This window comes from Denticeps clupeoides, chromosome 16 (assembly GCF_900700375.1).
Source record: "Denticeps clupeoides chromosome 16, fDenClu1.1, whole genome shotgun sequence".
Classification (NCBI taxonomy): domain Eukaryota; kingdom Metazoa; phylum Chordata; class Actinopteri; order Clupeiformes; family Denticipitidae; genus Denticeps; species Denticeps clupeoides.
In genome coordinates this window covers 15,516,339-15,531,921 of record NC_041722.1, presented here as the reverse complement: position 1 = coordinate 15,531,921, position 15,583 = coordinate 15,516,339, and the positions used below count along the sequence as shown (strand labels likewise).

The 15,583-nt window shown below is 40.8% G+C and overlaps 2 protein-coding genes across 6 annotated transcripts in view; one reads left to right on the top strand and one right to left on the bottom strand.

Annotated features, from left to right (window-relative positions):
* Positions 1-253: 253 nt before the first annotated feature.
* Positions 254-9,739, bottom strand: LOC114765544 (uncharacterized). 2 transcript variants are annotated; one of them, XM_028955700.1, is made up of 15 exons: positions 9,579-9,739; positions 8,789-8,987; positions 7,563-7,762; positions 4,572-4,700; positions 4,351-4,486; positions 3,950-4,142; positions 3,694-3,835; positions 3,414-3,569; positions 3,259-3,326; positions 2,996-3,171; positions 2,026-2,426; positions 1,800-1,896; positions 1,524-1,698; positions 806-854; positions 254-350 (listed from the first exon to the last, which is right to left on the bottom strand). In XM_028955700.1, exons 2-15 carry the CDS (start codon positions 8,909-8,911, stop codon positions 314-316), a joined length of 2,082 nt encoding a protein of 693 aa, XP_028811533.1. In that variant the 5' UTR covers positions 8,912-8,987; positions 9,579-9,739; the 3' UTR covers positions 254-313. The 2 variants fall into 2 exon arrangements, with proteins under 2 accessions (XP_028811533.1, XP_028811534.1); XM_028955701.1 differs by having other exon boundaries at positions 256-350; positions 1,549-1,698.
* arfgap2 (ADP-ribosylation factor GTPase activating protein 2) overlaps positions 9,355-15,583 on the top strand; it is a 10,737-nt gene continuing 4,508 nt past the window's right edge. For 2 of the 4 annotated variants that reach the window (XM_028955708.1, XM_028955707.1), the window contains exons 1-9: positions 9,355-9,458; positions 10,062-10,180; positions 10,925-10,997; positions 11,093-11,224; positions 11,360-11,440; positions 12,047-12,152; positions 12,248-12,304; positions 12,866-12,910; positions 14,981-15,033. In XM_028955708.1, the coding sequence (XP_028811541.1) occupies positions 9,387-9,458; positions 10,062-10,180; positions 10,925-10,997; positions 11,093-11,224; positions 11,360-11,440; positions 12,047-12,152; positions 12,248-12,304; positions 12,866-12,910; positions 14,981-15,033 (738 nt within the window). In that variant the 5' untranslated portion in view covers positions 9,355-9,386. The remainder of the gene's footprint in view (positions 9,459-10,061; positions 10,181-10,924; positions 10,998-11,092; positions 11,225-11,359; positions 11,441-12,046; positions 12,153-12,247; positions 12,305-12,865; positions 12,911-14,980; positions 15,034-15,583) is intronic. The other 2 variants (XM_028955710.1, XM_028955709.1) reach the window with 1 other exon arrangement.

The following is a 15,583-nucleotide window of genomic DNA, read 5'->3' as shown; positions in this document are numbered from 1 at the left end:
TTTTAGTGCACTGACATTCATTTTGCATGCAGAAAACAAACAAACAAACAAATGGCCAGACAAAAATGCATGATTAAATAGTGTTCTTTGCATATAATATTACATCATGTATTTGTAACAGAATTTACTTAACAAAACAGTTTATAAATTTATTTATATTATTTTATAATTTAATATAACAGTACGAGTAGTATTTGTCCTCTAATACTCAAACGCAATTATGCACTTGCATATTAGAAAACTATATACTTCCTTCACTTGTAGGAAACTGGATGCAGAAGAGAAACAAAACAAAAATGTGCTGATCCAAGATTCAGTGGGCATCTCGAAGCTTTCTTCCAGATTTTCGTCTACAAAACAAGATCAAACAACTCATTTTTACTGTCAAAGCTCAGAATTTATAAATAAAAATGATGCAAAACACTCACTCACTTACTGGGTCATTGAATAATCATTGTTACCCCATAAACTTTACAAAGGGTTCTTAATGACTATGTTCGATGACACCAAATAGCCATTGAATTCTTCTCAGCTTTTTCACAGCACTTAACATTCTTCTATAGAAAAGTAAAAGACTACTGTACACATAAATATATAATAATTTCAGAGCCTTTTGAAAATAGTAAACAAAATAGTAAAATAAGTATGCCATTTAGGTCTGGACAGATGTTTTCAATTCAGCTTTCTCCTATTTCTGACATTTTCTGCTTTTAGTCAAAATAACTGTGTGGATTAACAAGCACACAAACATCCAACAAACTAAAAAAGAAATAAAGCAATGTTTTGCACATTCGTGTTCATATACCTCTTTAAACTGAGTGTCTGTTGTATCCTTGGTGTCAGTTGCTCTCTCCCTGCATGAAAAAAAAAAAAAGAACAGTTTACAGAACTATAAGGGATCAACCCGAGAGTTACAGTACATATACACAGAGTTACATATATTCAAAATAGTTTTTTCTTAATGTTGTCATAACTGAACTTAATCACAAATATTTTTACCATTGAATATAAATCATTTAAAAATATAAGTCTACAGCATTGTTACAGAGAAGACGGGAACTGTCTAGAACTATCAAGTTGTAACTGAATACACAAAACAAACCCACAAAACTGTCACGGCTGGTGCTACTGGTCTCCCAGCCTGCACCAATCACCCTCACAACAGGGCTCTAATCATGCACTGGTGCCACTGATTCCATGATTAGGGCCCTGTTATAAGGAAGGAGAATGCAGCTGCATTAATGTGGACTTGCATTACCCAAGTTTGTTGCTTTTGTTCCAGCCAATATGAATCGGGCCTTATTAGTCCCTGCTTCCTGTGCTTTGGCCCTCATGCCTTTTCTGTATTTTTTTTTGTTTTAATACATTTTTGGTCCAGAATGTCTTTCTCCTGCGCTTCCATTCCCCTTCAGCTCTCAGTCATGACATTCACCTCAAACAAATACATCTTCAACTTGACTACCATTGAAAAAAACACAGACTATATTCACGAAATTTGTAGATTTCTTGATGTGAACAATGACCTTCAGTATGCATGTCTTCTCTCACCACCACGATCGGACCCTGGGTTAAGTAGTGGACTCCTGTCTCCATGGCCACGTCTCTTTTGCGTCTGTATGGGCTCTGCAGACATCCCAGAGAACATCGCGAGTTCGGCTCGTCTTGAGCGCACAAGATGACGGAGCAGCTGATGAACACCTGCCACAAGTCAAAGGTCAGGTTGGGGATCATGGTCGAGACTCGACATCATTCCATTTTCCGGCTATCTCACACACACACACACACACCAACACACACACCTGATTCTGATCTCCACTAAACCTGAAAGCTTCGATTTCAAAGTAATATTTGTTCGGGTTGTCAGAGTGTTCCATCATAGTTTCATCCAATAAACACCTGAAGAATATAAATGGCACCAATAAACATTAAGAGTAGGATTTACACACATGATTTCATTTGAAAGCACAAGCTGGACTAAGTTAAGCATTAGTTTGAGGAAATTAAAAGGGAGAAAGGAGATCCTACCCATTTTGGAGGAAGTCATAGAAGACTGGGTTTTGGGGATTGCCGTCTGGTGTTCCTCTGCAGGACTCCACGAAGAGCTGTGTGTTTGGAAATGAAGAGTGAGATTCGATACCCATGTAGATCTTCTCGAGCAGCTTGGTCTTCACAGGATAATTGGAAGGTCCCACCACAGTTTCAAAAGTTTGGTCGGTGAAAATATCAAAGGAGTAGCCAAAGCTACCAAAACTGGACTCAGTGAATACATAGTTGAAGTCTGGAATCATGTAACGGCTTATTGCATTGGCTTCTTTAGGGTACTGGCATGAGAAGCCAATCTTGATGTGACTTCGCCTGCTGATGACTGCACTGGCCACCTCAAAGGTGTTGATTTCATTTTTGAAGACAATGAAGTCACCTGAGTCCTAGACAGAGTAGGAAAGGGAATTTATGGTGAATATCAAGGCAACATATTAAAAGTTTATTGATATGATTCAAAAACATTATTCTTCACTTTCACAAAGGTATCAGATCTGAAACCAATTTCTTGCCAAGTAACAAAGATGGAAGGATCAAAATTATAAATACAAATTTAAGCCTGAAGGTAATTTAGACAATAACATTCTAACCTGCATTTGAACCTGCTGAAAAATGCTGAAGCTTTAGCTAAAAAAAATTGGTTTTCACAATTTTCATGACTTTGGCAGAATTGGACTTCCGTAGAGCTGTTTGAGGTTTGACACTCCATGATAAAAAAAACCCCCCCAGATACTTACATGTCCAGCCACAGATGCTCAATCATGTAATAATTTAATAATAATGCCATAATGATTTAATAACTGTATTTTTTAACAACCAAGCAACAAGCAATCAAGGAAACATATTTAATTAAAATAAAAGTTGACCGTAAAATTTGAAACTGACTATAGTTTCATGCCCTCATCAATGACTGACTTATTAATAATAAAACCAGACATAGAGAATACAGCGATACCTCTATCACTGTGCCACAGGTGTTGAGTGACACGGTGCCCATGATGTGGGTGTCATTGGCAGTTAGGGAACATGAAGGGTCATTCAGGTGAAGCCAGTTCAGGTCTACACCCTGCAGGGAGGCTTTACTCAGGACAATATTTATAAGGTTCCCCTTACATGACACTGCACCTTCACCTGACAATGAAAGCCAAGAATCACCATTTCTTTCTGCTTCTTATTGTCAAAAAACATATTTAATGTTATGTGCCATGTGAAACTCACCTGTCATTGACTGCTCAGGCATCGGTGACTGATTTACACTCACTTGTATACACCTCATCTCTGACTGGCTGAAAGGCCACAGAACGCGTTGGCATTCTTTGTAAATGTTGTGTGAATGAATGTGATGTAATAATGCCATGTCGACACCTCCTCACCTTGTTAATGCATCAGCAGTGAAACAGATCGGAACAGAACGTCCCGTGTCGCTTTCCTGAGGCGTCCATCTTATTGTTGCTATGGCAATCGTACTGCTCTGATTCACCGTTGTCTTGCTCATATTCCAAGGCCCGCTCACCTGGAAGTCCAAGATACTTAACAAAAAAAAACATGCATTTAATCAACTGTCAACGCACAAGAGCTATAATTGATCTATGGCTATTTAACCATTAAAATATGAATGTAAGGAACCGTAGAGATATATGAGAGTGAACATACGGACTGTGGGCAAACTGGGCTCGGAGGGTGATGACAAGGACTTGTCCCACTGTTGCCTTCTGAATATCCCCATGGGAAGGAGTTGGTGTGAGGAAGCGTGGTTGTACCTCTCCAGAGGTACAGTTTTCCACTGGGGAAAGCACTGCAGTACCGCCCATTTATTATTATTAATATTACATTGGCTAAAAGCAACATTTATTTTGTAGAAATTAATGTGCATCATATCATTATTTAATCTGTATTCTATATTTCTTACTTTCAACAGCAAATTGCAGGGGGATTCTGCTCAGTGGTGTGGGGTCTGCTGTCTGTTTGGGAGAATGCTTGACTACAGATGACCCATCTCTGTACGTACTGTTGATGTCTTTAGTTGGGAAATCTTCCAGCACCATTTCAAACACATGCACCCCTAATGCCAGGGGATTAATTGCATTCAAACTACACAGATCCTACACAAAAAGACGAAGGTCATGAAGAGGCAACATTTACTGACCAATGCCCCAAAGCATCTGTGTATGTGTAATGTCTGTATAAGTCCAAAATTGAATTAATGTTTTTTTCTTATAATAATTAGTCTCTGTGTAAGGATTAAATTAAATTTTGATTCACAGAAATTCTGGAATAAACCAATCAACAATGTTATCTAAAATGTTGCACCTGGTCAAGGCTGATATCTGGATGTGAACAGAATGAACAATTGACCCCGGCATCTGATGCAAATCTGCACCTCACATCATCTCCATTTGGGTCGTAGGCCAGAAGGCTAACATTTGAAAAGCAGTTTTGTGGAATTCTACAGGAAGTGGTGAAAAGAACACACACGTAAATTACATATTTAGATGTATACCATTAAACTGAATGCACTTTGCATACAGTACCTTAGTTTTGGAACAGTAGCAGTGATGGGGGATGAATTTGGAAGCTGTGTGTCAGAGCGTGTTCCCATGTCAACAAGAGTGTCCAGTCTCCATCCTGTGGCATTAATATCCCAGCAGCACCCTGAAGATCTTTCCATATAAAGTAAAATAATAGTCCCAGTATTAGGTTATTATGGGTCAGCCTTCATTATGCCAGAAAAAAACTGCTCAGCACTTAACACAATGATCTCCCATTATGACAGAAAATAAAACAAGTTCTGTGAATCTGCATTTATAGCATTTAGCAGAGCCTTATCCAGAGTTATCAGCAGTTACATGAACAACTCAAAGTGAAAGTGAAGTGATCATGCTGTACTAGCACTACTGCATTAATTCAGTTACAGGCGAGGTCCCAACTAACTGTGAAGACATTAATAGTCACACCAAAATGACATTAATCAAACAACAATAAATGTTTTAAGTTTTTAACTCTATTATTGTATTATTATTGCATTAAAAAGTGACTGATAGTTATAACATTGTAAGGAAATAAGTGAAATTTATGTAGTTTTAGGGCATCATGGACCTAATGGGCCTCAACCACTGGAGGGCAGAGCGGAACTGAGACTAAATGTGGTTTATCTTAGTAACGTTGCCTGATGTTATTCCTGGCATTTGCTTTGTTGGCGCCGCATCCCTGGGGGTTTGTGATGATTGCATGTGTGCGGATGAGTGTGGGGTAAACACTGCCTGAATGCTGTTATTTTCACACCATTTTATTACTAGTATGAATATGTGTGTAGAAGTCGATGACGTGACGAATGTTTAATCATTACTGTATGGGGAAAAGGGCAGAGCTGGTCACCCTAACTTAGCAGTTCTATGCAAACTCTACACAACTTACTTATTAACAAACAACTGTTTATAATCAGATTTGTGTACCCTTGTTGACATGCCCCTAGTGCCCGCCCTGTGCCCAGAGTCCTGTGATGGGCTGCAGCAGCCCAAACCATGAGCAGGACAAAGCTGTTATGGAAAGTGAATGAGTGGAGGAAGGACCATGTCCCCTTTTGTAGTAAAAATCCATGCGGCAAAACAGGAGTATTTGATGCAGAAAAGCACAGTAGATACATCAAATATGCATATTTGATGCAGAGATACCCAATGTTTGTCTGAACAAATGGGTTTTTAACCACCTCAATTTTGGGCCAAAGAGCTGCAAAAAGTTAACCATCACACATTGATTTTTGTGAGTGATTTCGTTGACCTGAGGGACTGTAAATGACGGGACTGACCATGAAGGGCTGTATGTAACAATGATGATTTTGAAATTACCCCGCATTCCTGACTCCAGTCCGAAAGTGGCAGGTCTAGCTCTAAGTCCCGCCCCTATATCTGATTGGCTTAATGCCTTATTGCCATCCGATCAGCGTGAGAGACTCGTGCCAGGGTCAACCCAAAAATCATCTTAGAATCAGTAAACTGGACCTGAACAAACTGAACACCTCCACCTGCAACTGGATCCTGGACTCTTTTACTGGAAGACCTCAGAGAGTCCAGAATGGTAATGCCACCATCACACTGAGTACAGGGACACGTACCAAGTCCACTGCTCTTCACGCTTTTGTCTCACGACTGCAACTCACGACCAGCACAAACCACATCACACACCACAGATGACATCACAGTTGTGGGACTTATCAGGGACAATGATGACAGGGCGTAGAGAGAAGAAGTGCGATGGCTTGGGGTCTGGTGTGAGAATAATAATCTGTATCTTACTGTTGATAAGATGGTTGACTTCAGGAAGACCCAGGCTGGCCACCTTCTACTCAACATTGAAGATCTCCCTAATAAGTGCTCAGCAGCACCTGTACTTTCTGTAATGGCTAAGAAAGGTGCACCTCCCTAAACCCATTGTGCCTAAACAATTTTGTCTCACTGTGGACTATGTATATGGATGGACTAATAGCTGTACTTACTTGCTTCCTTGCTCACTTACTTACTTAAAATGATTGTGGAACGGTGGCACTAGTGTAGGAGGTAGAAACACATCGGATCACCACCCCTGATGCGCTGTCTAGACAGATCTGACTGCTTTGTCTGCAGGTGACTATCGCAACATGTCAGCGTGCTTTTGAGTATTGTATCCGTTTAAAAAGGCAACAGCTGAGTTCTCTGCAGACAAGACCAAGGCTCTGGTCTAATAGCATGGCTTGCATCCTTTTCCCAAACATTGTTCCTTGACCCCAGTGGAATGTGTCTTGATTTCATGACGTAAGAATGATTTGCAGAGAATGCGAAATATTTTTGGTTCCAAAAAATTTAACTTGTATTCAATGAGGTAGAAAATGCCCAAATCCACAATGTGACATGCTGTTCACAAAACAACCCTGCCAAACTGGAGATGTTCTGGCGTAATTATCACACACAGTTGTAAAAAGATGCATGCATGCGCCTTCAGCAGTAGTGAGGGCATAGCCTCCTTGAAATACAGCATGATTTAATTTATTGAAGACAGACTTGTGTAAGTCTAAGGCACCAATACAAATCCACTGTTTATCTATGCAATTTTCTTAACATAACAAAACAAAAAAGTAAAACACTGATCAAATATTGATTACCTAAGCACCTATTGATTACCTAAGCAAGTGTTTATTGCAGAATTTCCTAATCTTCATAAATCAATGGCATAATGTGTGTAGAGAAAGCGACTCTATTCTCCTGTTGTTCTCTGAGCAAAAGATGTTGTCCCCTTGTAGACCTTTGCTTGTAGGAGATCATTTATTGGTTTACAGAGTTTGGAGAGAATGTGAAGGTGTCAAAGTCGTGGATGTCCTCACTCCTTTCAATGTTGGCCATACTGTTTTATTATCCATTAGAGCAAATACACCTTGTCTGGTAAGACAAGGTGTATTTGTTTCCACATTTTTTGATAACATTTAGTATAATTGATGTCATTCTGCCTTAACCAGTTCAATCTGAATGCGTCACAAGGGACCTTTAACTTACCCCAAAATGAAGGGAGAATCATTCACAAGGATTCTGGCCATGTGGCCCTCAGACTGGCACCATGGGAAAAGATCTGAGTTGCCCTGGTCTGTTACAAATGCCTCAGAATTTAAGAGGTTGCCACAGTCCCCATGTAGACAGTCCCAGTTGAGTTGCCCCCCACAACTTTTATTGCTGGACTCCCTGTAGTAGACGCTCACCTGCCAAAGTAGAAGTCAAAATGTTTCATTTCATATCTTGCTGCACAACAATAAGAATATACCATGGAACTGACCTGAGCATGGGGTATGTGTAAAAGTACAGAACATACATGTTCAGTACTGACAGAATAAACAAATGAAAAAAAAATAGCTCTTATGCATTTAGACCTACATATTTTAAAAGAACACAAATAATCAATAAATCAATCAAATTGTATTTATAATGCGCTGTTTACAATGTACAGAACAGTGCTCAAGGCCCTGGGGAGAGAAACCAGGGCTCAGCAAAGGGAACACACCCTCTAGTCAGCACTATATTACCCTGGGATGTTCAATGAGGTTTATCCAGGAAATATGGCATATAGAGGTTATTGTTAAGTTGTGTCTTATGATGTATTTTCAAGGTTGCATATTACAGATTGGGAGGGATCAGCAGATGGCTTGTAAGAGCCATAGGGCACAGGGCATGTTTTAGGTTTTATTGCATTTCATAGCAAAAATATTTTGTTGCAGGTGGGGTGCAGGGTTGTGGAAGGGATGCAACAGGTACAACATTTTTTAGATGAATACAGTTGCATCCTGTCTCATGCAAAAATGATGTTTTCTATACAAAAACAGACGAATGACGTCCATGAGTTTGCCTGCAGGGTAGGCAATTACTGTAAGAAAGAAACACATTCTCTGCTTTAAGGGCCTTCTTTTGTGTGAGAACTTAGTTCAAGGTGTTCCCTAGCAGACCAAAGGTCAAACGAAAATTAAAAATACATCTAACAATTAATGTGTTTCTTTCGAGTTTATTTATACATGCTGTACTTTTATGTTCTTGTATTTCATTCTTATATTTGACCCAAAATATGTTGTGCTATCAGTAAGCAAAGTAAAATATCTGCCTAGTAATAACAAATATTATTGATCTTGTTATTTTTTTGTTCACTTAATAAAATGATAACATTTCTGTGACTGTGTGTAAATGCATAGCCTACATGAACATCATATGAAGATATGTTATGAAGATATGTTACATACTTCAAGTGTTCCATCCTGGTGTCTTTCTCCGGGGAAAAATGTCATAGATCCACCATAGAAACTTGTAGAAGCAATTTGAACAGCCACTGTACAGAACAGCAACAAATCCAGAGAGATGGCCATGGTAAATGATCTTCTCAGCCCGTGTGCGAGTCTTCTTACAGGAAAGGAACCAAAGGCGGCAATTCTGCAACAGGTTCTGCAAGTATTTAGGCAACATGCTATGTGGAGGGTGGATTTACAATGGTACCATTTTACCATTGTGTCACGTTTTGTTGGGTTCAGAGGGTTAATAATGTACAGATGTAAATATGTCGATTGAAACTTTTTCGACGTTACATTTATTCTAGTTTAATTTTGACTGTTGAAGCGGCCTGTCTGGGTTAATCATGACTTTGTGAGTTTGGACATCAGCTTGGCAGAACATCTACAACGAAGGGGTGAAGATGAGAGAAGTGGCGCTTGTAAACGTACAAACATTTCTGATTAAAATACAGCCTGCGTCGTTTTGGCCGCGCGTTTCGGAAGTCCGCTTCGCCTTTTTAGACCCAGTCGGGCCCCCGTAGCCCACTTCCTAATCGTATGGAGAGGTGGCAAGATGGCGGCGGACCCGAATAAGACCGAAATTCTCACTATTTTCAAACGACTTCGGTCCATTCCTACCAACAAGGTAACGGAATTGTGTCTTGTGCCAGTCCGTGTTAGTGTCACGTTGTTTTTGAGTTGCTGCCCTTGGTGTGTTTAAGCCGGCAGCGTTGACTATAAACTCGGCCGGCGGGGCCTTGGTCACCTGCTGTCGCCTAAATAAACGCCGCGTCCGCGTTTGACGTGTCGTTTCGATCTCGTCCATTAGCTCGGCGCCAGGGCCGCGCAGCCCGCGTCGACGAGCGCGTTGCTGCGCCCGTGTGTCCGGCTCCGGCGTCGGCCCGCTAATGAAGCCACGTCCGCTGCGCGCAACGCGACGCCATCATTTCCCATCATTTCCAAACGCGGCTGATCGGAAATTAAAGCGCCGTTGAACGTCAATAAGTTTCCCAATTATTTTTCTCCTGCTTTATATCACGACAATGCAATGTATTATGTTCATTTACGTTTTAAACGTGTGCCAAAATAATGTTATGGGACTAGTTGCTCTCAAACATGTCCAGTGGGACAGATGTTGGTTGTCTTGTGCCCTAGGGACCGAAAAGAACACATTCATCAGATTTTCCTTCTGTGTACAAGTTGTAAAGCTAATTGTTGATGTGTGTGATGTCCCCTGTTGTCTGTCCAGGCCTGCTTTGACTGTGCTGCTAAGAACCCAAGCTGGGCCAGTATTCCATATGGAGTGTTCCTGTGCATTGACTGCTCCGGGATTCACCGCTCATTAGGAGTCCATCTCAGTTTCATCAGGTATTAATGTACAGAATGTTTTAAAGGTCCACTATTGTGAAAATCTCACAAAGTGAGATTATTTAACATTAATACGAGTTCCCCTGGCCTGTCTATGGTCCTGCAGTGGCTAGAGATGGCGATAGGTGTAAAGCGTGCTTTGGTCATTCTTCTTCACTGTTCAGAGGGCGGCAGCTCAGACAGTCGGATCTGGAATTTCTCCCCATATGTTGTCATAAAGGGAAAGATTACATCCTGTTTCTCATGCTTAGCATTTCTATAGAATTTCCCACCCCTCCCCTAAAAATGTAGCTCCACCGACCATTATGGCTTGAAAACGTGCAAAGCATTGCAGTTGCTCAGTGATCGGATGTAAAAATCAGCATTTTTTTTTTTTCCTGGTAAAAATCCAGAGTGACTGCCCCCTCCGAGCAATTCCGGGTTAAGTGTCTTGCTCAGGGACACAATGGTATTAAGTGGGATTTGAACCTGGTACTTTTGGTTCATGGGCGAGTGTGTTACCCACTAGGCTAGTACCACCCTAATATCATTAAGGGACTGGGACAAAGTGGCTCTAATTCTGCATCTGAATTTCGCAAACAGGCCTCAGATACAGTATTAGGGGACCACTAAAACTGATTTAAAAGCAAAAAAAATAATTTCATAAAAGGATTCCGTTATTGCGTTCAAATGACAGCCGTAATCACATTATTCCCCCAATATTTATACGCAATAGTATTTTGATGTCAATTACTTTATTTTTAGATCTACTGAATTGGATTCTAACTGGAGCTGGTTTCAGCTACGCTGCATGCAGGTTGGAGGAAATGCCAATGCTGTAAGTCCTCTTCCCTCCCCACAGCCCTTTTCCTCTTGTTTACAATCCTGTAGTAATTTTCCTCACCCCCCCTTGGCTCCTGCTCCTTTGTCCAGACGGCATTTTTCCGCCAACATGGTTGCGCCACTAATGACACCAACGCAAAGTACAACAGCCGTGCTGCACAGATGTACAGAGAGAAGATACGTCAGCAAGCGAATGCGGCGCTCTCTAAATATGGCACTGAGGTGAACATCATGCTCTGATTTCTGCATGTGGATGGTTCATGGTTCAGTTCTTTTGAAATGTTGTGCTCTTGACATGTGGAAGTGTTCAAAGGTAATTCCATGTTTCACTTTATTTATTTATTTTTTTGATAATAGTTGTGGATTGACGTTTCTGGCAGTGTTCAAAATCCAACACCTGAAAAGAAAGAGGCGGATTTCTTTGAGGAGCATTCATTGGTATGCACTATATTCCTCTCTGGTCTTTAATATAAACTGGTTCAGCGTCTAAGGATGCAGTCCTAACTTGTCCAGCTCAGTGCTGTGCTCTGAATCCCATTGTTTTCTGTGATTGACTGAAGAGTAGTTTTCTTCTGCAAAGCAACTCTCAAAGTTTCATCAAAATCCATGGTGACCTGCACCTAGTGACTCTTTAATGCACTACCAATAGAAACAAAGTATTGTAGTGATGTTCACGCCAAGATGGAGGAGAGGTCGTTTATAGCAGTGATTAGTGATGTAATTCAATTCTTATCGTCTTACCACGACACAGTGAGGAAGGAGGAAAATGTTGGATGCTGTAGGTCTGCCAGGTGTGTTTTAACAGTGAAAGTTGCTTTTGTTGGTCGTGTAGAAATAGCACATAATACCTACATTTCAGATAGTTTACTGAAATAATAAGGTATAGTAATAAAATGCATTATGTGACTGGATCGTGAGGGTGGTGCTCATTTATGGTGTTAACCACGCCTACATTTTGCGCCTGTGGCATGGAGCATTTGCGTTCATATAAGTAAATGAATGAATGTCATATTTTGCTTTAATCCTTGCTTATTTCTGATGCAGGCTGATGATAGTTGGGGCAGTTCAAACACTGCGTTGTCAGAGCAAAATGGCGCCACCACTGTCCAGGAGGAAGACTCTGCCAAAAGTTCAGGGAGTGCGAGCACTCGTGCGTTGGATATTTCTGCACAGTCACCTGTATTCGTTTTCCACACTCTTCTCGCTTTTTAACGTGCCCTTTTACAAATTTTCTTTTTATTCCAGACCTGGAAGATGGTCCGAGTATTGAAGGTTTGAGCACCTCTCCTAAAGCAGCTTTGGGTAAGTTATGATATTTGTGCAGGAATATTTCAAATGAGTTTTAAAACAAGAATATCTTTTTTTTTTTTTTTTTTTTTTTTTAAACTTAGCCAACTAAACTGATTTAGTTTAGCATCTACATCCTGGTCATGTGATGTAGCCCAGCTGCTTATTACAGAATAGCTAGAAAGGCTATTATTTTCAAAATGTCACTAGGCTACGTAGCAGGTGGCATTTGTTTTCAGGCAGGTCTTCCCTCAAGTAAAATAACTTTGTTCAGTCATCAAGGTTTCCTCCTTTTCCCCTTAAACCGAGCATTCCACCGGGTGCAGCTGCGTCATGTTGTGGCTTTGACGTGGTTTTGTTACGTATTACACAAAGTGCTTTTTAAAATGCACATTGATCAAAGACCCCTTTTTTTATTTGCTCTTCACATCGTACATGCCTTCTAGCAGAGGATAAATTACATGATGTGTGAAAGTGTGCGATCACGTGTGGGGACCGTTTCATGGCTGTACTATCCCGGTGTAGAGTTTTGGTTCAACTCATTATCCTACATCGCTTGTCTGTTTTGCCATGTAGATGAGGCAATGCGTTTGGCATCAGACAAGCCACTCCCTTCCAAAGGTGATTTGAACACTTGAAGCTCTTGACTTTGGCACAATGGCCTGCGCGATATGATCAGCATGTTTCTGCTTATGTGCAAATGATCCCTTTGTCTCATAACATGTGCCAGAAGCTGTCAACAGCACTTCCATTTTCTTTTGCTCGAGCCACTGATTAGCTTACTGATCATTAAAAGAAAGCTTTTGTAATTTTGTCGTTGGCTGCGGGGCAGCAACGCACATTAAAAACATAACTGCTACCTTCAACGCCAGTTTCGATGTCAAAGCAGACTAGAACTCCCAACAGGTCTGTTAATGAGTTGTGACTGTGCGTGCACATTCTTGCATCTGAAGCGGTGCTCGGGCTGGTGCAACCATCACGCATCTTGCTTTTAGCTACGAAGCATCCAGTTTGACTTGTTTAGCTGGCTGTTTTATCTTTGAGGTTCTTTCAGGCCTATGTTTGGTGGTATGTTTGTTCAAAGTCCATATTGCTGTGTAATAAATATTTGTAGAATGATGCAACTACAAAATTCTTTTTCATTTTAAATATTATTTATTGCATTAATTATTGGCTGAAGTTGAGCAGAACTGTACAATAGGACCACCACAGTAAGAAATGTAATTAATTTAATCAGTTGCTTGAAAGTAGAGTTTTCAACCATGCTTATTATTAGGGGTGCAATGGAAACAATGTGCTGATGCAGTGGGGTACTGAAGGTGCATAAGACAACACCAGAGGTGGCTTGCAGTAACAATACGCAACCTTGAAAATGATGTCGAAATTTACCCATAATTCCATTTGGTCCTGTTGTGGTAAAGTGAAGTGATTGTCACATGTGATACACAGCAGCACAACACACGGTGCACACAGTGAAATTTGTCCTCTGCATTTAACCCATCGCCCTGAGTGAGCAGTGGGCAGCCATGACAGGCGCCCGGGGAGCAGTGTGTGGGGACGGTGCTTTGCTCAGTGGCACCTTGGCGGCTCGGGATTCGAACCGGCAACCTTCTGATTACAGGGCCGCTTCCTTAACTGCTAGGCCACCACTGCCCCTGCTAGGCCACCACTGCCCCTAAAAGTAGGCACTTGCATTTGTGAAATCTTTTTTTTTTTTTTGGCACTAGTGAAAGTGTAAACTATATGATATGGAGGCAGTTTTATTGGGAAGACTTGGGACTGGACTATAAAGTCTTTCCTTGTGCGAGTTGTAAGGGATGACACCTCTCCCAACCACAGCCTCGTTTTAAGCATGAACGGCCTTGTGAGAGATTGAGTTGCTTTGGGGGTGGAACAAGTTGACTTGTGTGTTTAGACAGGAAGAAGGGAATGGCGCAGGTCTCTTCTGTTTTAAAGTGAATCTGCACAGTAAATAAATACAGTTTGGGGGGGAAAAAAGGACCTAGTCCCACTTGATCGTTGAGGTGCACCACTAGCCGAAATATCCCCAGTATCCATCCAACAACATGAACAGCTACAACTTTTGATTTTGGCATAATTGTTTCATAATTGTTGGTGGACTGAGTGAGTGTTCTCAACTTTATATCGGCTTTATCCATTTTTTCCTATCAAAGAAAAGCTATTTCGCCATAGTATTTGTACTATTCCCAGCCCTCACCTACTTTGAGTACCTCAATGCAATTACATGTGCAGCTCGCTCACCCATTCAGTAGTAAGATAGATTTTAAACAAATTTACCTACATCAAGTCTCCCTGAGAGGTTAGATGGTGAATAACTACATTTGGTTCTGGTTGTGTGGACCATAGGTGTCAGAAATTGAAATTTCTCGCCCACGTGAATCATTAGGTTTAATTATAGGTGTGTGTGAATTTTTTATTTTTATTTTTCCCCCGACCAGTGATTAGCTGCATTTTCACTGTGCTTAACCACACACCCTTTCCCCGCACAGCTAAGGGGTTTGCATGGCAATTATGGTGACTGTTGATTTCTGCTGCCTGAGGTGTGATTTCTGCCAGGGTTCTTGCCTGTTCCTGTGTGTGTTCTTTTCCTCCTACATCTCCAATTTTGAAAAGCTCCATGGCTCTGTACAGGGATTGTGCATTCATGTGGATTTCTTGGTCTTTGTTCAGATGTGAAATCCTCTATCATTGGAAAGAAGAAGCCGACCACAGCAAAGAAAGGGGTGAGCCACCACCTTTTTAAAAATGTTCCTGAAATAAAAAAAAAAAAAAATCTAAATCAAATGAAACAAGCCTTCAATCTGTCAGTAATTCAGTGGTCACAATGCGCTGCACACTTCCGGTTTCACAAAGTGCAGCACCACGCAATCGCAATGTCAGATTTAATATTGTGACTGAAGTGACTATATATATATATATATATATATATAATTTTACCAACCGACTAAACTGAGACTTCTAATCTGTTAACCGTTCCTGCCGTGTCGGGGAAGGCAGGGTACAGCGGGAAATGAATTGCTATGATTTTAATCTGGTCAAGCTCGCTCCATAAATGCGTGGTCAGCAAACACAAGCTTCTGGTCTATAGTGAATGTCCTTGCTGCTTGTAAATTTGTTTGCATGTTGTAAATAGATGTATTGATAGTTAGGTTACGTCAGGTGATAGTGACAATAAAAAAAAAAAAACTGAAGCTAACTCCTGTTCTTTCGTGGCTGGTGGTGTGCCAAATAAATACTTACTTATTTCTTATTATTTATTGCAGGGGGTTATTA